This window comes from Urocitellus parryii, chromosome 6, assembly GCF_045843805.1.
Source record: "Urocitellus parryii isolate mUroPar1 chromosome 6, mUroPar1.hap1, whole genome shotgun sequence".
In the NCBI taxonomy this organism is placed as follows: domain Eukaryota; kingdom Metazoa; phylum Chordata; class Mammalia; order Rodentia; family Sciuridae; genus Urocitellus; species Urocitellus parryii.
Window position 1 is genome coordinate 108,489,448 of NC_135536.1, and position 27,075 is coordinate 108,516,522.

At 46.2% G+C, this 27,075-nt stretch overlaps 1 protein-coding gene across 4 annotated transcripts in view; it reads right to left on the reverse strand.

Annotated features, from left to right (window-relative positions):
- Positions 1–891: 891 nt before the first annotated feature.
- Dapk2 (death associated protein kinase 2) overlaps positions 892–27,075 on the reverse strand; it is a 112,954-nt gene continuing 86,770 nt past the window's right edge. For 2 of the 4 annotated variants that reach the window (XM_026384789.2, XM_026384790.2), the window contains exons 5-10: positions 25,778–25,907; positions 20,424–20,472; positions 19,617–19,643; positions 16,934–17,086; positions 15,890–15,935; positions 10,858–14,751 (exon numbers count right to left, since the gene is read on the reverse strand). In XM_026384789.2, the coding sequence (XP_026240574.2) occupies positions 14,143–14,751; positions 15,890–15,935; positions 16,934–17,086; positions 19,617–19,643; positions 20,424–20,472; positions 25,778–25,907 (1,014 nt within the window). In that variant the 3' untranslated portion in view covers positions 10,858–14,142. Of the gene's footprint in view, positions 1,067–3,532; positions 3,617–3,730; positions 3,821–10,857; positions 14,752–15,889; positions 15,936–16,933; positions 17,087–19,616; positions 19,644–20,423; positions 20,473–25,777; positions 25,908–27,075 lie in introns of those variants that run through there. The other 2 variants (XM_026384791.2, XM_026384792.2) reach the window with 2 other exon arrangements.

The following is a 27,075-nucleotide window of genomic DNA, read 5'->3' on the forward strand; positions in this document are numbered from 1 at the left end:
GTCCAACTAATCTCTTCTTATAAGACCAGTCATAGAGAATCTGGGTCCACCTCAGTGAACTCATTTCATTTTAATTACTGTTTAAAGACCCTGTCTCCAATTATACTGATATTCTGTGGTGGGAAGGGTTAGGATTTCAACATATGAATTTGGGGGGGACATGATTAGCCCACAGCAGCAGGAGTGGTACAGGGTGGTGTGGGGAGCTCAGGCCTTTTATGCTGGCGTCAGGGTTGGAGACCTTTAGAGAAGGATGCAGAAGGCAGACACCCTGAAGGCAGGAGGGGACAATTTAGAATCACCTTCTGAGGTTCTGTCCCCTCAGCACTTCCAAGTCGTAGGCCCTTGGGCTACAGGAAATCAGAAGAAGATAGCCCTAAAAGAAGCCAAGCCTCAGATAAACCAAAAGTTTAATAAAAATGAAAAATATTACAGCACAGTGGCCTGACAATGGCTGTTCTAGAAGATCTAGTATGTTGGTCACTCTGGTATGCTGATTCCAGTGGGTTCTAGGAGGTCACAGATTGGTCCCTCATATTCCAAGATTCTCTTCACTGTTCCCTTAGTGGTAGGTCTCTGTCTTCCTGGTGTGAATTCTGACCAGGCTGATTCTGAACTCCCTCACCCTGTGAGGAGAGCTGCCTGGGTCTGACCTTCATGCCGGGATGAAGATGATGTTTTACATCATTTCCTGAAGTCCACTCCCCTGCCCAGGTTCTGAGATTGGCAGACAGATAAAAGCCAGTTTCATGAAGAATTAAGAGCTTTGGAAGTGCTGGAGCCTCCTCCACGGGAGAGAGCCAGAACTCCCAGGGTCTCCTGGCTCCCCTGCAAATTTTTCTGAATCCTGCAGGCCCCTCTCTTGCAAAGTGCTCAGGAATGTGGAACGCCTGGCTGCTGGTGATGAGCTGGGTCCAAGAGTCTGCACAGAAGGGAGCCCCGCTGGGCCTGGACCTCCCTGGCAGCCACTGCAAGTCCAGCCAAGTTAGGAGGTACTGCTCCTCCTCCGAGGGTGGAGGGCTTTCCTCTTGGCGATGTCCTCCTCAGTGTCACTCTCACAATTCCTCTGGGGAAAAAAAAAGAAGGCCAGAGCAGGGGGTTATGGGATGCCAGGAAGTGGGTTGGGCTGAGCAGCCTAAGTTTGATATACCTCGGCTGGGGCATATCCAGAGACCAGTGGAAGGGAGGGGTCTGGTGGGGGGCTTAAAATGAGGCCAGACTAACAAACTTGAGGCCTCCTTGGAGGCAGGAAAGCAGGTATGGCATCTAAGGGAAACCAGGCACCAAAAGACACCCAACCATAATAATGAAAATTACATCTGGTGCCCTTTGTGGCCACACATAAGGATAAGTTGTCTGTGGGCTCCTGAGTCTCTGCTCAGTCTAGAGAGAGGTAAGCTATAGATTCCCCCCAAGCTCCAACAGCCACCATTCCAACCCCTCCACCTTGACTGACTTCCACTGCACCTTCAGCAAGCCTTGCCCTGCAGCTCTTCCAATGAAATGACTTTTGAAAAGCTCATTTTTATGAACAAGGAAAGAAGTAGACAATACAGTCTGTCCATCCCGACATGGCTAAAGCAGAGCCCAGGTAACTACCCAGAGGGTATGATGTCTTTCTGTTCAGCTCACACCAACTAATATAATTATTAAAATTATTAGGGGCTGGGGTTGTGGCTCAGTAGTAGAGCACTCATCTGGCATTTGCAAGGTTCTGTGTTCGATCCTCAGTACCACATAAAAATAAATAAACAAAAGAAAGATTAAAAACAAAAAAGAACTAATTCAGACTTCATAAAGTCATCTTAAAAAAATTTAAAAATTGTTAGATGTTCAATTTCAATATTCCCCAAACAAAAGGGCCCTATCATTACCTTTTTTTAAAGAAAAGTCCCTTTGTAAAAACTATGTCTGTTTGGGACTCAATACTTTTCCACTTGTAGAATGAGCCACGGAGCTAATAATGCTGAATGTTTGAATAAAAAGAAAACTATCTTCAAGTGTTTGTGCTGGGACAAAAATTAGGAAAGGAATGAATGTTCTTCACCATTACTCTCTGGTCCTCTATCTCCACACACATGGCAATGGGGTCAGGGGCTCATGAAAGGCATGTCTGCTCCCTGTCATGCACCCTCCCAGGCTGGCCTGAGCCAGCAGGAAATCCAAGGGCAAGGTTAACTTCAGCCAAATACATCCTGGACCAAGTCTGGCCATTATAATAAAAATAACTCAAGCTCTGCTGACCAGCAACTTTTTATACCATGAGTCAGAGCCAAACAACAAAAAAGTAAGCTGGGTAAAGTCTGCATGTGATTGACAGGTATGCTCAGAGGGAGAGTGGTCCAGTCGTCCCCTTTATAGCAGGTCAGGGAAGCAGCCAGAAAAGGGATCCAACTTGGCCAATGCCTTGTAGGCTTCTGGAGTCATAAATCCTCAAGTCTTGGCAAGAGCAGGAATAAACCAGAGCTCAGGCTGAAGAAAGAGAGCTCCCGGATACATGGGGGGAGTAGGAAGTACGGGAAGTGCTGGGTCCTGGGCTGCGCCTAAGTGCTGTGTATCTTGAGGCTGCTCAGATGTTTCAGACAGTTGATTCTCTGTCCCTTCTTTAGCAAGGAGTTACCTTCTGTCCTGGCCTGTACCAACTCAGACCCTCCTGGGTGGCCCCCTTCACCTTTGCAGTGGGGGAGCTGCCAGGGAATCCCTACAGACTGAAATACTGACATTAGTGTTGTATTTTAAAGTCTATAGGAGGATTTTAAACAATAGTAATAATTGCTATCATGTATTGAACACTTACATGCCAAATTTCAGGGACAGGTCACTGCAACCCCATGTTTATTCTATGAGGTAGGAACTATTATTTAATTCATTTCACAAATGATGACATTTTGGCATAGAGAGATTAAGTAATTTCCTTAAGATCACTTAGCTAGTAAGTGGCAGATTTGAATCCTGGCAGTCTGGCTCTAGAGGCTCTAGAGGCTATTCTCTTCAGCATATCCCATTAAAAGATGCATAAAACTACAACAAGTATAAGAAACCATCCTAATATTATTATTGATAATGGTAATCTAAAGCAAGCTAGAAATGGGAGAATTGAAAAGAGGATGTAAAATTCCCATTCTAAAGTAGATTTTTGGATCATCAGAAATAAATTTTGGATGGTCTCTGGTATTCATTCTCCAGAGTCCCCACCATCCTCTGAGGATTATAAGTCTTCAGGGCGGTTCTGGAGGGATGGGGAGGAGTGGGAGCAGCAATCTCTTCAAAGATGGAGCAGGAAAGAATTTAAGATTCTCCAAAAGTTCATGCTGCCTTGTTGGAGCACCCCACCCAGCACCAGCCAGAGGCCCCCCAAACATATACCTCTGCTGATTACACACTAGCTCCAGGGCAGAGGAGCACAGGGCCAGCAGAAAAGACTGGAAATAACTAGCACTCACCTGCCTCAACAGGGGAGGGAAGCTCCCCCTACTTCCAAGCTTCAGGCCACCCCCAGAATTCTGCCCCAAAGGGTCCTGCATTTACCCACCAGGTCCTCATTTGGCCTCAGGTGCACCTTCTTCATCAGGGAGCGAGTGAGGTGATTGCACAAGGACACGATGCTGAAGGACAGCTGAGGGAGGGAGGGAGAGAAAACAGATGCCAGGTGAGAATGTGCTCAGGGACCCTGAAGAGCGGCAGGGTGCCTGGCTGGCCCTCTCCCCCAACCACTCCAAACCACACACACCTTCCACCTCCTGCGGACATACTGCTTCTTGAAGTTCTCCAGGTTGACCAGGGACTCCCTGCGCACCATGGCTTGCTGGTTGTCCACCGGCTACAGGACAAAGCAGAAGGTGATGGTGTCAATGGGCGTCAGACAGCAGCTGCCCACCTCCCTGCAGAACCCTAGCCACACACTGTCCTCAACCTGCCCTGATACCTCCCTGCCAGGCAGGGTGTGCAGTGGGAGCGGTACAGTGAGGGCAATGGCTACAGATGACTCAGCTGCTCAGGAGATGGATGCCCCTGAGCTATTATTACTACACCCAGATACACAAGCCAGTGTGACTGGAGGCCCAGCTTCTCCTGAAGTGGGAGAGCAGGAGGCAGGGGCTTCGATCACACATCACTCTGGGGACAGGGTCATTTTCTGGCAATCTGGGATGCTCCCTGTATGCTGGACTGGCTCTGGGTTTAGCAAAATGGATGGCCTGTTGGTAGACAGAGCATTAATACATCTTTAGAAAATAAATGGAAGGAAATGGGGGCTTTGGTGGGAGTCAGGTAGAGACAGATGGGTAACTGCCCTTCATTGCCTGGCAGTCGAGGCTTAGCTTAAATCTCAGCTTCTCTAAGAAGCCTGATATGGCTTCTCTGAGCCTCAGTTTTCCTATCTGAAATGGGAGATAATAATGTGTCACAGGGTTGTTGAGGCTTACATAAAGAATTTAACCTAGCACCACTCAATAAACAGTAACAAGTTATGTCCATCTCCTCTCAAATCCCTCCCCCCACGTTTTTGACATTAGGGATTGAACTCAGGAGTGCTTAACCAGCACATCGCCAGCCATTTTTAAATATTTTATTTAGAGACGGGGCCTCACTAAGTTGCTGAGGCTGGCTTTGAACTTGTGATCCTCCTGCCTCAGCCTCCCCAGCCACTGTGCTTACAGATGTGCACCACCGTGCCCAGCTCCCTCTTTTTATAAAATGAAGTTTTCCTAAGTCATGAGATAGGTTTTGGGGGTTCTGTGAATCTCTAAAACGGTGTGCAAATTTTCGTGTGTGAATGTGTATGTGAGTGTTCATAGCAACCTAGTCAGAAAAGCTAAGTAGAAAAAACCCAGATGTGTATCAACTGATGAACGGATAAAGAAAATGTGGTATCCATACATGAAATATTATTCAAGAATATTATACATGAAAACAAATAGAGTATTGATACAAACTACAGCATGAATGAATCTTGAAAACATTAAATGGAAGAAGCCAGCACAAAAGACCACATATTGTGTGATTCCATTTATATAAAACGTACCAGAATAGGCAAAACCAGAGACGGGAAGTAGATCAAGTTGCTAGGGGCTGGGGAAAGGAGAGAATGGGGGATGACTACAAAGGGTATGGGGTTTCCTTCTGGGATAATGAAAATGTTCTGGAGTAAGAAAGCAACGGTGGTTGTATAACCTTGTAAATATACTAAAAAGCACTGGATTGTATGTTTTAAAATGGCGACTTTTATGGGTTATAAATTATACCTCAATAAAAAACCAATTTAGTGTGTCTGCACAGACAAGCATTTCTTCTGAGTCGATAGCTTTCATAGATTCTCAAAGGACCCCATGACCTCAAGAAAACGAGCTACCCAGGATGACCCCTAAGGTCCTGTGCAGCTTTTTTCTCTCCACTCTGACAACCTGCTCACTGCAAGGCCATATTTGGCCCTGGTGAGTGCTAAGGGTGGGTAGCTCACTGACTCTCCAGGGCTGGTCTCGTCTCTTAACCACATTGAGAGCACATTTCCATTCTTGTTCACCTTTCATCATGGTATCAGGAACCAGAAGAAAGCCAGTGCACACTGTGGGCCTGTGCTGCTCTGGACTTGCATCTGGCAGGGGATCCGCTGCAGGGCCTTTCTCTAAAGCCCCCAGAAGGCCTCCAAGTGTTCCAAAGCCTAATGCAAGTGGCATCTGCTTCCTAGAGCACTTCTAATTAATAATGTCTCCCTCCCGGGCCTGACCAAAGCACCTGCATGCTCCATTCCTATGTGCGGCAGCTGTCTCTGCCAGCTCTGTAGTGGAGGAATCCCACCACCGGAAAGCAACCCCAGAGCACAGAAACTTTTCCATGTCTATGTCAAAGCCTCCAGCCCCTCTCTCCTCTCTGCCCAGAACCAACAACTCTGGGTACTCAATAGCTGCCTGGTTATTTCCCTGAGCTGCTCAAGAGATAAATTGGAATAAATTGCAGGACCTGAGACCTACTCATTTCATCAATGAGAGGCCCAGGTCACCCTCTCAGTACACTGCAAGGGTGTCATGAGTCTGTCAGTGAGATGCAGAGTTCTGTGGGGGTCAAGGAGCAGGGACAGAGTTTTAGCAACCCTGAAGTAGATGGGAGGTGGGAAGGCCAGGGGCTGCTTACCTTCCCAAATGAGCACACAGTGGTTTGGGCAAAGAGTGCAGGAAGAAAGAGGAGGGGAAGGAAGAGACAGGAAAAGGGAAGAGAAAAGGATGAGGACACAGAGGGATCACCAGGCCACGCCCAGCTCTCCTGGACCCTTTCCTTAATCGCCTATCGCCATGTCTGCAGGTCCAGCCTGGGTCCAGGTCCCACCTGGAAGGGAGGCACAAAAGCAGGCAGACGACTTTCCGTTGCAACCACAAGAATTGGGATTCTAATAAGAAATGGGTTGTAATACATTCTACTGTCATATCCACATAAAAAGGAAAAAAAAAAAGAAAAGGAGGCAGAGGGCAGCCCACCTGTGCTGAGGACCTGCCTGTCCCTCTGCTCCAAGCCTTCCTGTGGCTTTCCAGTGCTCTCCATACAACCCAACATTCTCCTGGAGACTCCCAGGCCAGCATATGCCTCCTCCGCCACACGGGTTGGCTTGCTGATCCTAAACCCAAGGTCTCAGGGTTGTTGCCCTTGATTATTCTTACATCACTTTGTCACTTGGTTCAGGTCTTTGTTCAAACATCACCTCCTCAGGGAAGCCTTCCTGATTCCCCCTAGATAAAACAGCTCTTCAGCAGTCCCCCACGACGACTTTGCTTATGCCAGTCTTCTCTATTGTATGTGTCATTGCCTGGCATTTTATTCTGTATTAATTTGGGGATTGTTTTGTGAATCTCACCCTCCTTATTCCTCATGGCTTCTAGAATCTTCTTCCCCCAGGTGATTAGCATGCTGCCTCTCACTCCACAAAACCTTTCTACCTCTAACTTCACTCATATCTTCAATTCACTCAGCCATGATTTATCCTTTCAGTTGAACCCTGGCAGAGGACGTATGTCTCTTACAAGGAGAAATTGATGAGGTGGGGCTAAAAGTTCCGAGAGGGAAGGAACCTCTTTTTGTCCACTTACTGCGGGGTGCCCTCACCCAGGAGAAAAATGGCTGACCTCAGGGCTGGAAGGTCAACACAGGCAAGGGGTCCTGTTAAGGAAAATCCCCCGCTTCCTACTGGCCAAGCAGGATAAGCCACTGAGCAGAGGGGCCCAGATGAAATGTCAGGTAGGACCATTTCCAGGGCCATTAACGAAAAGTGATGCAATTACTTCTAGGTTCCTGTCCATCCATATGCTACAAACAATAGCATGACCCCTGAGGAGATAACCATCCAGGCTATAGTCTGTCAGGCTTACCTTTCCTAATCAATGGGCCTCCCTGGTTGATAAAAGGCTCAATGCCAGGCTAATGCTATCAGCCCAGCTTGGAAAGTCAGAGACAAATTCTGCAGTGAAATTTGCTCCCAGAAGGAATGTGGCTCGAACACTTTTGACTAAATTGAGAATGTGAGGGGAAGAAGGAGTTATGTCCGCCTTCTCCTGGCCCTTTCCTCCTTGCAAACAGTGAACACCCAACTGTCTTCCGACCTTGTGGCCTATCAGTGTCACCAGAAGCCTGGGAAATTTCCACCTGGCTCTTGGGGGTATGTTCTGTGTCTTGGGAGGATATCAGGAAGGGAGACAAGAAGACGGAAAGCAGAGGTGGCTGGAGTCAGATTTTGTTTATACAGAGGCAAATGCCTTTGAAAAGTCTAGTGGGCTGTTCTAGGTCTGTGCCCACATCCACAGAGTGTGGAGAGGAAGCAGGAGCCACCAACAAATCATGAAAAAGGGACCCCAGCTTCACAGAAGAGTCATTCCAGACACTTTTCTCTAAATACCAAGCTTCCTGTAGAAACTGCAAACAGATTGCAACTTCTCAAACCTCCATCTGTACCTTCTCTCCAGCCTCATACTTCATGGAAAACTGGGGCACCCATTTTTCTTTCCTGCCTAGGACACTTTCTGGGCCTTACCACCTCCACCTCCCTCAGTTGCATCTCTCCAGGTAGCACCTCTGCCCCTTCCTTTGTTGGCTACTTTGAAGGCTGGAGCCCTGTCCTGGCTGGACTCACCATTGGTTTTCTCAGGAAGGTGCAGGTGAGGCTTGACACCTGGATGTGTGCCTCCTCACTGGGTAAGGAGAGCTGAAGGCAATGGGAGGAGGTGGCAATGCCCCTTTCCTTGCCTGGCCTGACTTTTCTGAGTTAGGTTTCAGCTTGGACACATGGAGACTCTTAATCCTCTTCTCCAGGACCTTCAGTTTTCTGAGCAATTGTGCAACTCAAGCAAAAGCTTCCAAAGCTCTCCCTCCTGTACTGTCATATATATATATATTAGTTGCAGGTGGACATACAATATCTTTATTTCATTTTTATATGGTGCTGAGGGTAAACCAGTGCCTCAAGCATGCTAGGTGGGCACTCTACAACTGAGCCACAACCCCAGCCCCTGGACTGTCAGGAAGGGACTGACTTGAAAGATGTCAACCAAATGCTATGTGTGAACTGTGTTTGAATTCTGTTGTGAATAAACCAACTGTCGACAGGATACCCTTGAAAAATGTTGGACATGTGATTATAGAATGGGTATCCAGATGAGATGGAGGAATTATTGCTGATTTGTCAGGTGTGATAATGGCATGGTGGTTATATAAAAAAAGAAAGTCCTACTGGGCTTAGTGGCATACACCTGTAATTCCAGCTACTCAGGAGGCTGAGGCAGGTGGATCACAAGTGTGAGACCAAACTAGACAACTTAGCAAGATCCTAACTCAAAATAAAATAAAAAGGGCCAGGGATGTAGCTCAGGGGCAAAGTGTTTGTCTAGCATACACAAGGTCCTGGGTTCAATTCCCAGCATTGAAAAAAAAAATTCTTATCAGAGATTCATGCTGAAGAATTTATGAATCGAATAAATCTGAAATTTGTGTTAAAATTCTTGAAATATTCCAGAAAATAGTGTGTGTGGTGGGGTGGAGGAAGATGAATAAAAGACTGGCACATATCTTGTAACCCAAGCAGCTTGGAAGGCTAAGATAGGAGGATCAAAAGTTCAAAGCCAGCCTCAGCAATTTAGCAAGATCCTGTTTGGGGTTCAATCCCAGTACCAAAAAAAAAAAAAAAGATTGGCTGTGACTTTGACTAAATTCCAGGTGAAGTGGCGTAATAAGTACCTGGAATTCACTATACTATTCTCTGTACTTCTGTGCAAGTTTTGAAAATTTTCCATGACAAAAAGTTAAAAACAAAAACTCTCCTCATTTTAATCTCTAGCCTCCATTCAATAGTTCTGAGTTCCTGACCCAATCTGGGCTCACAGCCATCCCTCCAAATTCTACTTAGCACCTTCTTCATAAGGAAACAGCTTGGTGGCGATGGTGGGGGTGTCAGTGATGGAGCTGCCCTGAGAAGACCTCTGCTCTCTGCATCCCTCCTACCCTGTCTCAATCAGAATTCATCTCTCTCCTGATTTTTAGAATATTATATTTTATCACTCACCCTGGCTTTTCCCACCTCCCAGTTGGTCGGGTCCCCATTAACCCCAGATACTGAGTGTTTCATTCAGGGGTTATCTTGTCCTTATCAGTCACCCCTACTCCACCACAAGCCAGAGAACAATCAGTGTTTGTTCAACTGCACTGGCCCCTCTGCAACTCAAACATGCCCTCTGCTGGGTTCCTCTCCAGGGCAAAGAATCTTCTCCACAGGCCAAGAACTTAGTAGACAAAGGAGAAAAGGCATTCATTTCCTCAGACATTCACAAAAGGTAGACCGTGGGAGGTGACAGCTGGGCACATAGCCACCTCCAATGGGGGCCAACTGTGTGGCGTCGTGATCCAGTGAGGAGGGAAGCTGCAGTCTTCATAGTCACCAGCAGAGAAGGGGCCCATGGAGGGTGCTCTGGCTTCTCCTGTCATGATTACTCTGTTCCATCCCTTCATCATTAGCTTCCCTTATCTACAAAATCACGAACTACCAAACCATCACCACCCTTCCTCGTACAAACTAGACAGGCAGAGATATGCCATGAGCATCTGCCGCCAAAGGGCAGGGTCACCACTGCTGCCTCCCCGAGGGCTGACTCTCCAGCTTCCTGGGGAATCTTTATTCAGGGAGATGTCACACAGTCATCTTTTCCTCCCAAATGGCCCAGGATGGTGTTTAAACTGAGCAGGGAAGTTGACCTTTAATTTACTTAATTCTTGTGAACTAAAAATCCTCCATGATGGCAGAGGGGCCTGCCCACAGAGCAGTGCCCCCAAGAGGTCCTCCCTCAAGGTCCCAAGAAAATATGCCCACGTGCCATCCACCATGGCCAGCCCTGCCCTTACCACCACTGTTACAATGCCAACCGTGGGCATGGGGGGAACAGAGCAAGCAGGTTCACTGGCTGCGTTCCTCAGGTCTCCTTGGGTTCCCCTCAGCACCAGGTTGAGAGCCAAAGGAATTCTACTGGCAGGAGACAGAGGAAGGTCACAGGCTTCTCTGATTTCCCTGACAGTCTTGGGGGCATTTCTCAATTTACTTTGATTTGTCTTTAGATGCTCTTTGTACAGAAAAAGGTCTGTTTTTGAAACACCGTAAAGGAGAAGCAGTTACCAATGACTGGAAACACACACAGGACCATTTTACTACTCTGAAGAAAAACTACTTATGGCTGGGTGCCCAGCTCAGGGGCTGATCAGCAGAGACTGAACAAACTTGCCCTCTACGAGGCTGTAAAATGAGGATATCAGATGGTATGAAGCTGATTCCACAAATCTAAGATAAACACTTCTTCCTCCCTTTTTACCAGTCTCTCTAATTCAAATCATTGCCACCATATTATTCTTTTTTTTATTCCCATTTATCTGACGTTCACCAGAAGTCTGCCCTGTGTTGCTCAACTGGCAGTCATCCTGGCCTCAGGAAGCCTGGCATTGAAAGTCAATGCCTGTTAACGTGGCCAAAGAGACCTTTAATATTTGCAGAATCTATGCCAAACAAGTATACAACATCCTGTGACAGGGCAGAGAAGTCTTTGGAGAGATTGTAGAGGTCATTTAGTACCAATTCTCTCAGGTAGAGAAATAGGGTTTTTGTCATCTTTCCTTGATTCCAAGATGCATGTTTTTGGATCTCAGAAATGAGGAGGCATCTCCCAGTCAACAATGTCATATCATTGCTGTGGCCCTGGAGTAGAGGCAGATGCTCCCAGAGAGGATTGCACTGGCTGGTCATGTGGGGCCACCCAGCCTCAGACTGTTGGCCATGACATTCCATACTTGAAGTTCTTCAATATCACACAGCTTGTGGCAAAGAGGAACCCTGCATGAGGACTAGCAGCCTGGGCCTCCCATTCTCAGGAGGATTTTCCATCCCCACATATTGTCCAGAATGAGATGTATTTTTTTTGCTCTCTCTTCCTTCATAGCAGCTCTAGTTCTCATTTACCCTATCATTATTTTATCACAACTTTATGTGTCTAAGACTCTCCCATTAGGCTTCCCATGTTGGGAATTTTTATTTTTTAATGGTACATAAAACAATGATAACATCTTATAATCATGGTTTCTTAGCCAGGCACATCAGTGTACACCTATAATCTCAGTGGCTCAGGAGGCTGAGCAGAAGGATCTCAAGTTCAAAGCCTGCCTCAGCAGTGAAGCCCTGAGTAACTCATCAAGACCTGGTCTCTAAATAAAATATAAAAAAGGACTGGAGATGTGGCTCAGTGGTTAAACACCCCTGGGTTCAATCCCTGGTACAAAATAATAATAATAATAATTATTATTATTATTGTTATTATTATTTCTTATATTTGATGAAAAGATTCTGTTTCAAGTATTATATGATATTTGAAATAATTCAGCTTGCTAAAAGAAAAGGAGATAGGATTTTGAAGAAATGATTTCATGACATCAAAATATGTGTTGTCCTAACTCACTTCCTGTCTGAGTGTTTCCCCTCTAACACCAGCCCAGGAGTTGTTAGTGGCTTCCCATGACTCCAGGGACAAAGGCAGAGCTTTTTTTATTTTGAGACAGGATCTTGCTGATTTGCTTAGGGCCTCACGAAATTGTTGAGGCTGGTGTTTTGAACTTGTGATTCTCTTGTCTCGGCCTCACAAATTGCTGGGACTACAGGCATGTGCCACCATGCCTAGCAAGGCAGAGTTCTTTAATGTGGCCAAGGACCTCCTGGTCCTGCCTCCTCCCCAGCCATGTAGACATTCCTGTTCTCCCCTTTAGCTTTCTTACTGTCCTGGCACTTCCGGTCTTCCATGCCCTACTCATTACAGAGCCCTGACATGATGGCCCTGTTGGAAACACTTCTCTCCCTCGTTTGCTTAGCTGGTCTCAGTTCCAGCATCCCTGCTTTTGGGACAGACACCTCCTCTGACCAGATCAAAGGCCCCACCATCGGTTCTTGCATTGAGGAATGCTTCCCTTTCTTAGCATGTGTCCCAGCCACGGTTCTACATTTTAATGATTCTTGGTTAATGTTGGAATCCTTCAGAGGACAGAAGAGACACGAGGCAAGAGACAGGCCTGTTTTCTACTCAACCATGTATCATCAGTCAAGCCATGTGTCTGGAAGTTGGTAGATGCCTGAAAGTTATTTTTTGAATGGACAAATGAATCTGGATATCATCTGCCTCCACCTGCAGACAGTAAACTCCTAGAGACTGGGGCATTTAGAAGAAGCAGAAAGAGCCACAGATTGCCATCAGAAGGCCCCTATTTTGTCATTAATGATGTGACCTGGAGAAAAATCACATCCTCTGTTTCCTCATCTCTAAACCGGGGATAATATCCAATCCAAATGACAGGGATGTTTTGTGAAGCCATGAAGGCACTTTGAAACTCTTTAATTGGTCCACTCCCTAACCCAAAATTTCTAGCAGGGCCACGTCCATCTCCCTGCACTGACTGTATGATTTTATGATTATGTTGACTGCCTCCTCCTTTGAGGAAAAGGGGATGAGATCACATAATCCTCAAGAGGGATGCTCAAAGCTTTGTGTCATGAAGGAGTCACTAAGCTTTGTGCTTCCCAGTCTTCCTGTCCATCCTCTTCAAAAATTCTGATGGAGTCTAGTAGACTGTCAAGGCCCAGTGGCTTAGTACATAGGAAAGGAAGTTCTTGGTTGAGCCCCTTTTGGTTCTCGTTATCAATGCACAGTTGGGGCACTTAGCCATAAGTTGGAGGAAAAAGTGGAGAAGAGGGAGATGCTCCTCTTTCCTCCTGCTTTTCAGGTTGGTCTTCAGACCTGGACAGGGCTGGGTAGGAACAGTGACTACACCGTCTGGGACATGGCTCCTGGGACAATCGTGTACAAGTGTATGCATTCCACCCACACCTGGGAAAATACATGAAGTTGCTTGCTTGGCCTCTGGGATCTAAACTTTAATATTAAGGTGGATATTTACAACTAAGCCTCACTACTTCCTCCCATATGCTTCATCTTGGAGATGGGCACCTGGGTTCCTGTTTCATTGGCATCAACTGGCTATGAATAATCCTACACCATCCTCCCTCTCAGTTTCCTCATCAGTTACATAGAAATCATATCATCTCCTACTTTCCCATCTCAAAGAGTTCTTTAAGGGTCAAGTGAAGTCACAGACATAAGGGCTCCTTAAGTGAAAAGTCAGTTCAAACAAAAGGTAGTGTTATTTTCTCTATGCATTTTAAATTCTTGCTTCTGTAGCAGGAAAGCACTATGCTGACTTAGTTATCCTTAGTTAACTCAAATATCACTCAAGATCTGCAATCATAAGGCATGTAGGTGGGAAGAGAGAGGCGAACAAACCCATCACCACAAATCCATTCTCAAGCATCTCCCCAAGGAGTACTTCACTCCCTGTGGAAAAGGGTATGGTGAGGGGAATTTGTTCTCTTAATTGTTTTAACAGCTTGGCTGCTCTGCCATCGCTCTCTGAGAAATCCAGGTTGGTGAGAGGAGGTGTGGAATTAATAATTAACCAGCACCTCGGCAACTGTCAATTCTCTGGAGAGGGGTGGAAAGCTGCCCTACAGATATACTCCCTACAGGATGATTCTAGCTGGAAGCAGAGGCAGGGGAATGGGAAAGTGCTTTATTGACTGGATTCTAGTGCTCAGAGCTTCAGGCTGGCGAGGACTTCCTCTGTGTGTGGTCTGCGGGGCAGCTCCGATAGGGATTCACTGGCATCCTGGTGGAACATGGCTCCCAGGCCATCTGTGTCCCCACTCTCTAACTGGAAGCTGCCCATCATTTCCTGTATCCACTGTAGGTCGGCTGAGAGCTCCTGCCTCAGAGCCTCAAATTGTGTCTGCAGATGGTCCAGTTTCCTGGCCACACCTCCAATGCTAGCCCCTGTGGCCTGGATGTCTTCTCGCAGGAGCTTCTTTAAGGACTTCAACTTGCGGAACTCATACCTGAGCTGGGACAGATTGTGCCGGGCGCTCTCGTTCTCCTCTCGGTACCAAGTCTCCTTCTCATTGTAGATGGAGACCAGGGTTTCCACATCATCCTGGAGAGTGTCACGGGCCCCCACTAAGGCATGATATCCCTGGTCCACCCCAGCCATATCTTCTACCACATGGGCGAAACGCTCAAAGTTGACATAAGTGTTGTTGGGGGGCATGCTTGAGTGGCATTTGAGGGTATACTCTCTTAGACGCTTGGTCTTCAGCTCAATGGGTTGTGTCTTCCGCTGCTCAGGAGCTCTGACTTCTCCCTTCGACTGGCAGATGTTCAGACAGAAGAACCACAATGTTAACATAATGCATGCTCCAGAGGGCAATCCAAGCTGCAGGTGGAAAGCACACACGGTGGTCTCTTTGGCATTCACTGCATGCGTCAGGACATAGGGAGAGCCCGGGTGGAGTGAGCAACCCCTCAGTCCATAAGAAAGGTCAAAGGGTATGGGGATGCTCCTTGCATGCTCGCTTCAGGGCGGAGGGGTCCACAGCCATTAGAGGGATTCCACACGCACAGCATTTAAAGGGGCTCAGGCAGAAAAGCGGGCTGCGGTCAGGATTCTGTAGATATCCACTCCAGGGCTGGATCAGGCAAGGCCATGGCTGGCAGAGGGAGGCAGAGGGAGGCAGAGGGTGTCTCTCTTTTGGGGTTCCTTGCATCTTGGCAAAACTGAGCATGCTCAGCAGGAGAACCCTTGATCTTCCCCATCCTTCAACAAGCAGATGAACCTGATCTCCCTTATCACTCCAACCCTCCCTACTCCCCATCATCTATAGGCCTCTACCCTTCTTGTCTGCACGCTCAGATCATTCCTGTAAGCCTTTTTCTTTAACAATGAAGGTGAATAAGAAGTCTTGGAAGTTCACAGCTAGTCAGTCAACAGAATACTGGTTTATAAGTCCCTCTTTCCCAAAAAGCTTTTCACTATACCAGACTGTGAGACCCTCTGAAAAACCAGTAGTTGGAGCTTGGTTACAAGGCAAGTTAGAGAGAGATTGACCTTTCCCCCTGGCCCTTCCCAAAGGGAACAGAACTCCCCTAACAGGATGACAGTCTCTTTTCCCACCAGGCTTGTGTCTCAGAGGCTAATTCCTGAGGTCTCATAGTGCCTGTGGAAAACAGCTAACTGATGTAAAGCATATCCTTTGAGCCCCAAATGTCAGAGAAGAAGGTTTCATTTTATAAGCTGTTTGAACCCATGAAATACAAACTTCATTTGGCATAACCCTATTTGAAAATGGTCAGGCCCCTTGGGGCCCCTGACAAGCTGTCTTCTGTGCCCAAGGATTGGTGTTTCCAGCAAAAGGCTCTCCACAGGCCTTCTGCATCTGGCTGCCACAGCCAGCCCTGGTGACAGAGCAAAGACCCCTGCTCACTGGAACTCACCCCCGTGTCCTTACCGTGATCCAGGGATGCCTGAGAGCCTCTTGGATGGTGAGCCGTTTCCTGAAATGAGGATTAGGAAACAGTGATGATCCTTTAGGGCAGAATCTGCGAGCAGCAGTCTCCATTTTCATGCTCTTTTGGCATTCTTTGGCCATGCCATCATAATGGAAGATGCAGAGATGGATGGGAACTGCCTGCATGCCCCATGCTCCCAGGAAAGAGGTTTGAGCAGAACCCAAACAGAGAGACCTTTCTACCTGAACCCTCACCTTCAGTTCCAAAGTTGAAAGGCCTAACACCACCCTCTAGGGGAGTCATTAAATGCTCCAGAATCCTCCAAAAGCCAGCTCTCCATTGCTAAACCTTTGGTCTTTGTTTGCCTCCCAGGTCCCTCCTTTGTCCTTCACTGCTCTGTTCCCAGGTAGGGGGGCCCTCCCTAGTACTGACCTTTGTACCTAGTACCACTCTGGCCCTCTTTGAAGTCTGTGGGACCAAAAGGACATAATTTTCTAGCATCGGTGGCCCTTTTCCCCTGCTCCATCCAGGCCCTCCCCTGGGTACCAGCACCCTACATTCCCTGCCCATGTCCTCCTTTGACCCCACAGATATGGGGCTCATTCTGGGCTCTGAGGCAGGAGTAGGATTAGCGTGTCTCCTCTCTTTCCACTGTACTGACCTCTCTGGGCCTGCCTCCTCCACTCCCACCTGAACTGGCTTGAAAGCCCTGCTACTTTATTTCTCTAATTGAGTGCTTTTGGGACCGACTATACAAGGTAATGAGTCTTAAAAAACAAAGACTGATTTACACATACACATACACACACACACACATTTTCACATATACACACAGTTATTGACATTTCAGTAGAAGAAAGAAAGACTTGAGCAAACAAGGTGAATGTCAAGTCTTGGCCAGTCATATTTCTTAGCACCTGCTTAGATTAGACCACAATGGTGCAGGTGACGCTGTGGCAAAGCAAAGACAGACTGACATCTTTGACAGTGGTAAAAGGAGAGGATTAGTACCTGAGAAACCAGTGCCTTTCTTTTTTTCTTACCGGGTCTCTTTAACCAGAAGCTTCCGAATGAAGTCCTTGGCCAATTCGCTAGTCTGGCTGAAGAATTCCTCATCAAAGTCATAACTCACTGCTGTGATATTTGCCAGTGTTTCCTGCTTTGTGTCTCCCAGAAAAGGGGATGCTCCACTGAGGCTGCATACAACAGAGAAGGAACCACATGACTGCGGGTTTGGAGATGGAAATGGACTCGGCAAAACTTGACCCATGCTATGGCACAAGGCTGGGAGGCTCCTGGCAACACAGCCTGCCCTCTCTGGGCAGCCAACCCACAGCTTTTTCAATGCAGTCCAATTCAACACATTTTATGGAACTCCTAGTAAGTACTTTACAGAGGACAAACTGTGTCTTAGTGGACACAAAAGTTGAGAGGAGAAAAAAGAAAAAACAGACATAGCTCTTCATAAACCCCAGCAGAACAAAGCAGAAAATTATTGAAAGCCAGATAAAAGACTGTGGGAGCACCAAAAAAAGGGGGACCCCAGTGCAATTCCATGGGAGAGTTGACAATTGCACTGTCATGTCTTGAAGAATTGACAGCAGTTGGAGGAGGAGAAGAAAAGCTCTTTCAGGCCAAGGGAGCAACTTGAGCAAATCCTCAGAGCCATGGAGACTGGGGTCTGTGGGGTCCCTACAGGGTTGTTCAAGGCTGCATCAGATAAACAGTGACTTCTGAAGCTACCATCTCTTGACATGCATTTCAGTTGCTCATGGGACACGTCGGCCCAGATGTGCCATTTTCCCAGGACTCACTGTGCCAAACCCCCCTCCATGTGTTCCTTGCTTTGATCAATGACATTGCTTCACAAATGTGAAGTGATGCTTGTTAGAAACACAACAGTCACCTTGGTCTCTTTTAAGTCCCTCCTTACTTGATTGGCGAAAAGTCTTACTGTTTCTGTTTACTAAACAAACCTTGAATATTTACCCCTCTCCCCCTGCTTCTTTCTTTGCATAGAAGTAGCAAGGCATACTGGAAAACTTTGGATATTTTTTTTTTTACACCATGATAAAGTGACATTTATTCCAAATATGCCAGGGATGTTTAAGACTCAAAATGCAATTAAGTAATCCATTAAAACAATAAACTAAAAAAAAAAAAAACAGAGATCATTTCAAATTATACAAAAATACTATACAAAATCCAGTAAATCCAGTGTTACCAGTGTTATTCATGATAAAAAATAATTATCAGAAAATAGTAATAGAGGAATACTCAATTGATAAGAATAATAAAGAATTTATCAATTGAAAAATCCTCAATTGACAAAGAATATTACATTATGTATGTAACATATTTATAATTATAAATAGATTGATGATTTCCCTATAAAATTGGAAGTAAGGCAGGAATGTTCCCTTTCATTACTGGTATTCAATCTAGTACTACAGATATTAGACAATAAAACAATAAGACAAGAAAAGAATAGAAAATATGCATAGATTTAGGAGCAAGAAATAATTTTTTGTATTTTTGGATATTTCAATGTTGGGTTTGAATTTCAGCTGTGCTAAGCATTAGCTGTGTGAACCATGGTAAGTTCTTTAACTTCTCTGAGCTTCAGTTTCCTGATTTGTAAAATGAAGAAAATGACAGCCTCTACCTCACATAATTGACATGAAGAAGTGACCTTGGTCACTGTGGGTGAGAGGTAGCTCTATGGTGTGCTTCCCTCAGACAGAGAGCCCCAGGCAAGAAAGGAAGGCTCTCCTTCACGTCCACGTCCTGAGTGCCTGGCACAATGCCCATGATGGTGCCAGCCAACGATAAAGCTGTGTTGAATTCAAGTGAGCCAACTGTGTGCCCTGCAGACGCTGGAATTCTTTAATTGTTCAGTGTGAGAACTGGAGCTCTGGAGAAACTCAGATTTCAAGAGACGACGTTTGAATATCCTGGCTGTCATCCAGTATTACAGATCAACGTAAAGTGATGCTCAGCCTCTCTTTCCATCAAAGCCCTCTCTATCAAATTCAACTAGGTTTTTAAAAATTCACTGATGCAGAGGTCCTACCCCTAGCAATTTTAATTTATATAGATCTGGGGTGAGCCTGGCCCCTGGTAGGTATTGAAAACTCGACTGTGCAGCCAGGGTTGAGACCCTCTGCTGCAGCTTGGGGGAATCCACTGTTATTGTGCAGTCTAAGTGCTGCTGTGAGTCAGAAAGCTGGTTTATGGGGGCTTAGAGAGAATGATCCCTCAGTCCTGGAGCACTGGTACCACCCTGTTCCCTCTGGCTATGGGCTGATTCTCACTGCAGTGGGCCATAAAAATAGCATTTTCCAGGTATGCTGAGAGGGGAAGATGATTGGGTAGCACTGATGGACTGAATACTTAAGCACCTGCCATGCATGCGCCAGAGCAGGGACTAGGGAATTGGCACAAGTTGGCTTATTTAACCCCTACATTCCCATGGCAGGGGAGGCCTGGCACTCCACACAGGAATGCAGACATTGCCTGTGCAGGAGGGAGGGCTGCTCCCAGGGCTTCCTGCTCAAACTCAATGCCAGGGTTAAATGTATGAAACACCTCAGTCTCAGGTCTGCTCTGTGGACTTAACACATGGTAGATGGATGCTCAGTACATCTTTCTACCTGCCCCTCTCTCATTCCTCTTAGGACCCCACAGTCTATGCTGGGATGGAGCCCCAGAATCAGGGATACTCACAGGATATAGGTGATGACACCGATGCTCCTGCAAAACAGAAAACAGTCAAGTAAGGACCTCATGCCTCCAACTCAGACCAGCAAGGGACTCCCCATGTGGTCCCGGGAGAAGAGGTCACTTGCCTCCTCCAGGCATCCCCAAACCCCTCTCCATCCCACTCTTCAGCAGCAGCCTGGGATGCATTTAGAGTGATTGAGCTCAGCACATGGAGATCAAAGACCCAAGTTCAAGATCTGATCTCTGCACTTGCAGGTTCTGTGATTTGGGCGCAACTCTCTCCACCTCTGAGACCCTTTTTTCTTATATAAGGAGGATAATGAGAACTATCTCACAGGACCGCAGGCAGGATTTTAAAAGGCCAAGTGCTCAGCCTACTGTCCAGCAGCATTCAAATGAAAGAGTCCTGCATGTGCAGAGGACTGACAGCAGCAGCACCCCTAGGCCAACACAGTGCCCAGGATGAGGGAAGCACTTGTTAAACACTTGGTAGACTGCCCTAATGAGCCACTGTTACTGTTATCCTGACCATGGCCGTGGCAGGCCAAGGCTAAGCTGCACTCCGGCCCTGCCCCTCCCCTTGCTTCTCTGCAGCTGACCGAGCCAAGACCTGGCCATACACTAACTGGCCTCAGGACCCGGCTTTGCTGCTTCCAGCAACAGCAGAACACCTGGAGCAGCCTGAGGCTCTAAGAGGTGAATATGGAGAAGAGAGTTCTCACAGTCAAGGGAATGACACCGAAAGCAGGTTCTGAGGACTTCTGCCCTTGGAAGGATCCCTAGGCCACCTGAGTGATCTGTACAACTTACCACATATCAGCCTCGAGCCCCAGGGGCTCATAGTTCACGATTTCTGGAGCTGAAAGAAGTCAAGAGGAGAAATAAATGAGAGGAGATAGTTGTAGGGAATTCTAGGGAATCTGCTGCCAAATGTCTTCATCCTAACTCTTAGGAAAATCTGAGCAGCAGATGGAAATAATCTGTATCTAAGAATTTTAGGGAAAAAGTATGGCCCAAATATTTGTGTTTCCCCAAAGGTCACATGTTGAAATCTAATCCCTGGTGCAAGTAGATAAAAGAGGTGGGGCCCCTGGGAGGTGAGGAGGTCATGAAAGCAGGACCCCCATGAATGGAACTAGTGCCCTTTCAAAGAAACCTGAGGGAGCTTGTTCAGTCCTTCTGCTATGAGGGGACACGGCAAGACACTAAATCTGCTGGCACCTTGATCTTAGACTTCCCGGACTCCAGGACTATGATTGCTAAATTTCTGTTGTGTATAAATTACCAAGTCTAAGGCATTTCTTAATAGCATCTCAGACAGACTATGTCACAAGGTGCCTGTTATTCTGGTAGAAACCTTCTACAGGCAGGCCTTGATAGTGAAGGAGAGAGAAAGCATGCAAGAATGCCTGAAAGGGAGAAGGAACAAGGGGAGAGGAAGGAGAAATGGAGCTCGGCTCTAGAACTCTCTAGTGGACGCCAGTCAGTGCTGCTGAAAGGAAATGGGGAAGAAAAGAAGGCAGAGAGGACTCCACCTTCTCCTGAGTCTGGGCAAAAAGAAGGAACCTCCCACTGAGGGCATCTTTGTGGTCACTAAGATGAGATGCTGAGCCTGAGATGCCTGAGGGGCAGCCAGGGAAGATGTCCAGGGGGCAGATGGCTATGGGGGAGGAGGTCTGGGCCATCACATTTGGAGTCATTGAAGGACAGGAAGAAAGAAGAGCTGAGCCAATGTTGTGGTGACCGGTGTCGAGTAGGAGAGAAGATTGCCAGGAGAGGAGAGGACCATAGGCAGCCTGGAGATGGAGCAGATAAGCACTGGAGAGTGAGTGCTGAGCTGCAAGCTCACAGCACCCAGTGTCTCCAGAAGGTAGGAAGAGGAGATAGAGCATTGATGATTCTTTAAAAGGTTGGCAATGAGTGGAGGCAAAAGAGAAGGCAGTACCTTGAGGAGGAGGAAGGACAGAGGCAGAGTGGAAAAAGCTAAATCTATCTAGAAAATATCTTAAAGCATCCCATCTACAGGGTTATGTCTGCCCTCCCACTCTCCTACTGCCCCTGTTTTGAGATAATCACTATCCTGGCTTTGCTTATTTTTAGCTTTATAAAAATGGTGTCGGGGCTGGGGATGTGGCTCAAGCGGTAGCCTGGCATGCATGCGGCCCGGGTTCGATCCTCAGCACCACATACAAACAAAGATGTTGTGTCCACCGAGAACTAAAATAAATAAATAAATTCTCTCTCTCTCTCTCTCTCTCTCTCTCTCTCTCTCTCTCTCTCTCTCTCTCTCCCCCCCCCCTCCTCTCTCTAAAAAAAAAAATGGTGTCATGCTGCTTGTGATCTGTTGTCATTTGATTGCCTTTTACATGCTTCTACTGCTCATTGCACATTCATCCACCTCTTCCACTTTCACTACTATGCAATAAACCATTGTGTAACTATGTATCATTTTTCAGTCATTCTCCTCTTAGAGACCATTTGGATAGTTTCCATTACTTTCATTATTGGAACAATATTGCTGAAAACGTTTTTTGTTCCCGGCTCAGGGTAAGTATGTGAAAAACTTTCTTAGGACCATGGTCTTCACCATGGGATCCACAAAGAATCTGCAGACAGGTCCAAGAAGATAGGTGCAGAAATTGGAAGTATGTATTTAGAGACTCTTACAGCAATTTGACATTGCTTTGACATCCAAACTATGATCATTTTTGAGTAGCTGATTTTTATGGTCTCTTCCTAAAGTAAAGTCCAAGACAGACAGCGACACATGACTATATATGGAATTTCTTAAAGTTCTCTGGTTCTTTCAAAAATTTGCTTGATCATTTTTGACACCTCGTGTTCCTTACTCATTCTTGTGGTTCCACCTTTTATTTCTGTATACATTCCACTTATTTCATAGTCATCATCTGGTAATTTCAGTTATCTTTTGTCCTTGAACATCTATACCTTGCTAGCCTTTGATTGGATTGTTGACATGTACATTTGCCTTCAAGGGAGGTCAGAAGAAAAGAAAATTCCTGTTGAATTTTCTTGCTACTTGAAGCTCAGCTCTAAGTTCAATTCACTGGGGGTGGGTCATGCTGAAGGGCTTACAACTCTCTTATTGCCTATAAATTGTATTCAAAAGAAAATGTCTTCCATGGATCCAGTTATGTACTTAGAGGACCTTTTTAATACCTGATTCCCCCAAACTACTGGCAGTTGTTCCTGATTTTGTAGACTTTTTATTCCTGGGTCTTAGGTTGAAATTTCAAATGGATGATAGATGCAAGGCAAAGTGTTTATAACCTGTTTCTCAGGAGTCTTGAGAAAATAAAGTCACCCTATTTCAGGGAAGGGCCTAGAAAATTCCCCCTATAAATCTATAAGATACAAATAAACCCATCACAAACAAAACCATACTGGCGTAAGAAATAACTGTGTGCATCTCTTCCGACCCTGTATTCAATGACATGCTGGTAGCTTGAAATTGGCTAATGTTATAAGTTAGAGACTCATTTTTGAGATTTGGTTGTTAGACATTTGCATACTGGGCAAAAACCTCCAAAGTCTGGCTCCAGCTACCAATATCCCACTCACACCAACAATCTGGTATGAATAATCAACTCTATGCAGAGTGGACTTTGACCTGTCCCTAATAAAAGCACTTATTCTAGCCTTTCCCCCCTGTTATGCTATCACTGAACTGGCTGTGCTCCTTCTCTTCTATTCTGGCTCTCTTTTCCAACTACTTCAGACTTCTCCCCACCCCCAACCATCAGTTTTTGCCCCTCACTGACTCAAGACCATGACCAATCCCATTGACTGTGCCAGAGTGGATATCTTCTCTGAATAGTCTTCCAGAGCTATCTGTATTACTTTACAATTAATCACATCCTGGCTTCCATTATAGCCCTGAATTTCTAGTTGAACTATTGATTGACTGACTATTATTGAAAAATTTACATGAACTTAACCAATGAATATATGCCCTTCAAGCACATATGTGAATGGTGGGCAGCAACTGTTCTCTTAGACAAAGTTTGATTCTAGATATCTTGTTCCCCAGGTTCCAATTGGCTCTCCCACCAACCGGTGACCTTGGATATGTCATTTTGAAGGTGGCTGGCTCCTTATCATCACTGTGTTTCCCATACCTTACCTAAAATCTGTCATACCAGAGGTAAAGAACAACTTTGGTTTCCTTAATGAAAATTCCCCAATCCTCCATTTCCACATTTGTTTAACTAGACCAGATGATCTGAAAAGATCCTTCCAGCACTTTTATTTAGTGGTTTACTATCTTATATCCACAACTAAATGGAAACTCCTTGAGAGCAGGGTCTTCTCAGAGTGACCCTGGTATAATAGAAAGAGACCAGCTTTGATGCTGATTTATCAGTATTTGAATCTACTGCCACCACCTACTGCTTGTATTCTCTGAAAGAAGGCACCTGATGGAGAAAATAATTTAATCTGCTTCATGAGGCCACTTGAGGATTAAATAAGACAAAGTCTGCAGAGTGTGAGGCATGGTGCCTGGCATATGGTCAGGGTTCCCTGTCCTGGGACCTGGGGAGCCAGGGGCGAGTCTCTGCAGCACCATTCCATAGTGACTGCGTAGCTGGTATATGAGGGCTGGAGTCCTTCAGGGTGGAAGGTTTAACATATTCTCTCTTACCTTTTTTTTTTTTTTTTTTTTTTGGTGGTACTGGGGATTGAACCCACAGCCTCTTGCATGCTATGAAAAACCAGCCTCTACCTCAAAGCAAAGCCTATCCAAGGAAGGGGGCGTGACCTTTGTCCTTGGAAAGACCCACAGAGCACTCCTAGGCACTTACCCACCCTGCTGAGTTGTTTATCTACAAATACCAGGAGAGATCTGCAGCACCAGGTGTCTCTGACTCTGTCAGGCTAGGTGGGGACCCATAGCAACCTCCTAGCAGCCACCAATCAGCATGAGACAGGGAAATACCTGGGATGCCAGATGACCCTCCCAGTACTTTTAGTGGTTGATAACATGTTGGAAAACCATGTAGTTCAGCACAAACACTCCTCTTGGTTTAAACCAATTAGTTCAAATGAATACCCCTTTTGTACTGACCAATCACCCCTACCCAACTTGTTCCCGCCAATGAATGTGCTAATCATGTTTTAGAGTTGTTATTTGATTTTCCCGGGTGTGTGATGATTTGCTAAGAGATGCTATGATGTATGTGAAGTCCCTGCCTTCCCCAAAGAATGTATAAAACTGCTGCAAACCCTGGGCTCAGGGCCTCTCAGCGTCACCAGTTGCTGTGCGCGCGCGCGTGCGCGTGCAGAGGACCAAGCTAGCTCGCAATAAACACCTCTTTGCTGCTTATATTGATCTTAGCCTCTGGTTGTCTTTTGGGGGTCCCAAATTCGAGCATAACAGCTAGGCAAGTGCTCTATCACTGAGCTACACCCGTAGCCTGCCTTCCTTTTTGATTAGATTGTAGTCAGGAATTTTTAGCTCCCAGGTTTTGAGGAGACCACACTAACTCTCCACCCCCAAGACCTCTCCAACCCCTGAAGCAGAAAGATAGACGTAGGTTCTCAACTCCCATTCCTTTCCTCTCTACAGGACTATTTCTTTGTGATTCCCCAACCTTTGGCCCAAGCCCCATGAAAGGGCTTCTGGAGTACAGGAAAGTAGGGCCTGGACCAAGGGAAAGAGATACAGAAGGAAGAGGGCAGCCAGGATCCTGTTGGAGCCAGGTACCACAAGCATGAATAAAGGTGGGCACAAAAGAGGCAGGTAGGTGGATCTGGGACTTTGAAAACGATTGTCTTTTTCTTTTTTAGGAAATCAAAAGCTACTTCATGGAAGGCAGAGTTTGTGGGAATGCAAGAGAGCAAGGTGATTTTAAATATATGTGATAAACTCATCTAAGAGCAAGAGGTAGAGCCAGTTCTGGGAAGATTCAACTCTGGAAGTTCCTCTCTGGTCACCCCCTGTCCCACTGGGTGCTCAAAGCCTACACCTGGACTCTCACCCAGACCCGAACAAGATATCTGCCCCCATTCCCAATAGGTTTCTAGTGGGTGTCCCATAGCATTCTCTCTTAGCCCAGAGGCCACAGCCTCAGACTCAAGCTTTGTTCCCAGGACTTCTCTATACTTTGATTCTTCTCTGGGAGAGAAACAGGCCTAAAACTTACCAACAAATTCTGGCGTCCCAAAAATGTTCTTAAATTCAACTCCATCTTCTATTTCGTGAGCCAGGCCAAAATCAATCAGCTTGATGTGTGGAATGGGAATATTCTTGTCTAATAACATAATGTTTTCTGGCTGGAGAACAAAAGAAAAGAGAGAGAGAGAAAGAGAACAAAAGAAAGAAAAACAAAAAAAAAAAAAAAAGAAAAAGGAAGGAAGAAGAGATGGTGATTAAAGCCCTGTTTTTTGTTTTTGCTTTGGAGTTTGGGGTGGAGTTTGTTGTTCTTTTTTAGGAGACTAAAATAGCACAACTCGTGTTTTTGTGTCCTCAGTCTTCTGTGAGCTCAAAAACAGGCAGAGTGCTGAGGGCAAGGCCTGGGTTTTACCAAACCAGATGCCCATAGCAGACCAGAGAATTCAGCTTTAATTTCCTTCCTCTCTCTGAATGACAGATTCCTTTAATGCAGTGTCTCTGTTGCCCAATCTGTCAGAAAGGGTCAACAAGATGCTGGCAGCATTTCCTATAAACAAAGCCACCTCTGCTGCAAGTGCGATGGGGGCAGGGCAGCATGGCTTGGTGGTGGTTTATATTTGGCTTATTGACCTTGGGCTTCCTGACCACCTCTTTCCCTGGGGCCAGCCAGCTTCCTGTTGACAAGACTCCCCCCTCCCCCCAGACTAACTGTGCAGCCCATACTTCTCCATGTGTTTAACTAATTTTGGGTCTCAGCAGGTCACAGGATAAAATGCACCTGATTTCCAGGGAAAATACCAACTGCCCCAGACTGTTTCCAGCCCTGCAAATATCTACCAGTCCAGACACAACAGTGCAGGCCCGCGAGCAGCCAGGCAGCCCTGCTGGGGCCCTGAATCACCCCTGGCTCCCAGTGACGCTAGAACAGGGTCCCAAATTCCACCCTTCTCACTCCCACCCTCGCCCTCAGACTAGGAACCAGTTGGGCAGGTCCCTCAGCTTCATCCTTTTTCTTCCTCTTGCCCCACAACTGTCCTAAACTTCACTCAAACTGGAATGTCCTGAAAACATTCATCCATACAAAAATCTGTACACAAATGTTCATAGCAATATTCCCAATAGCCCCAAAGTGGAAAATGTCCACCGACTAATTAATGGATAAACAAAATGTGATAAACACATACCACATATCGTATTCATGTAGGTATATTATTCAACCATAAAAATGAATCAAGTCAAATAAAAAGGAATAAAGTACTGATCCATACTTTCAAATATTATTCTAGGGCTGGGGCTACAGCTCAGTGGCAGCATGTGTTAGGTGCTGGG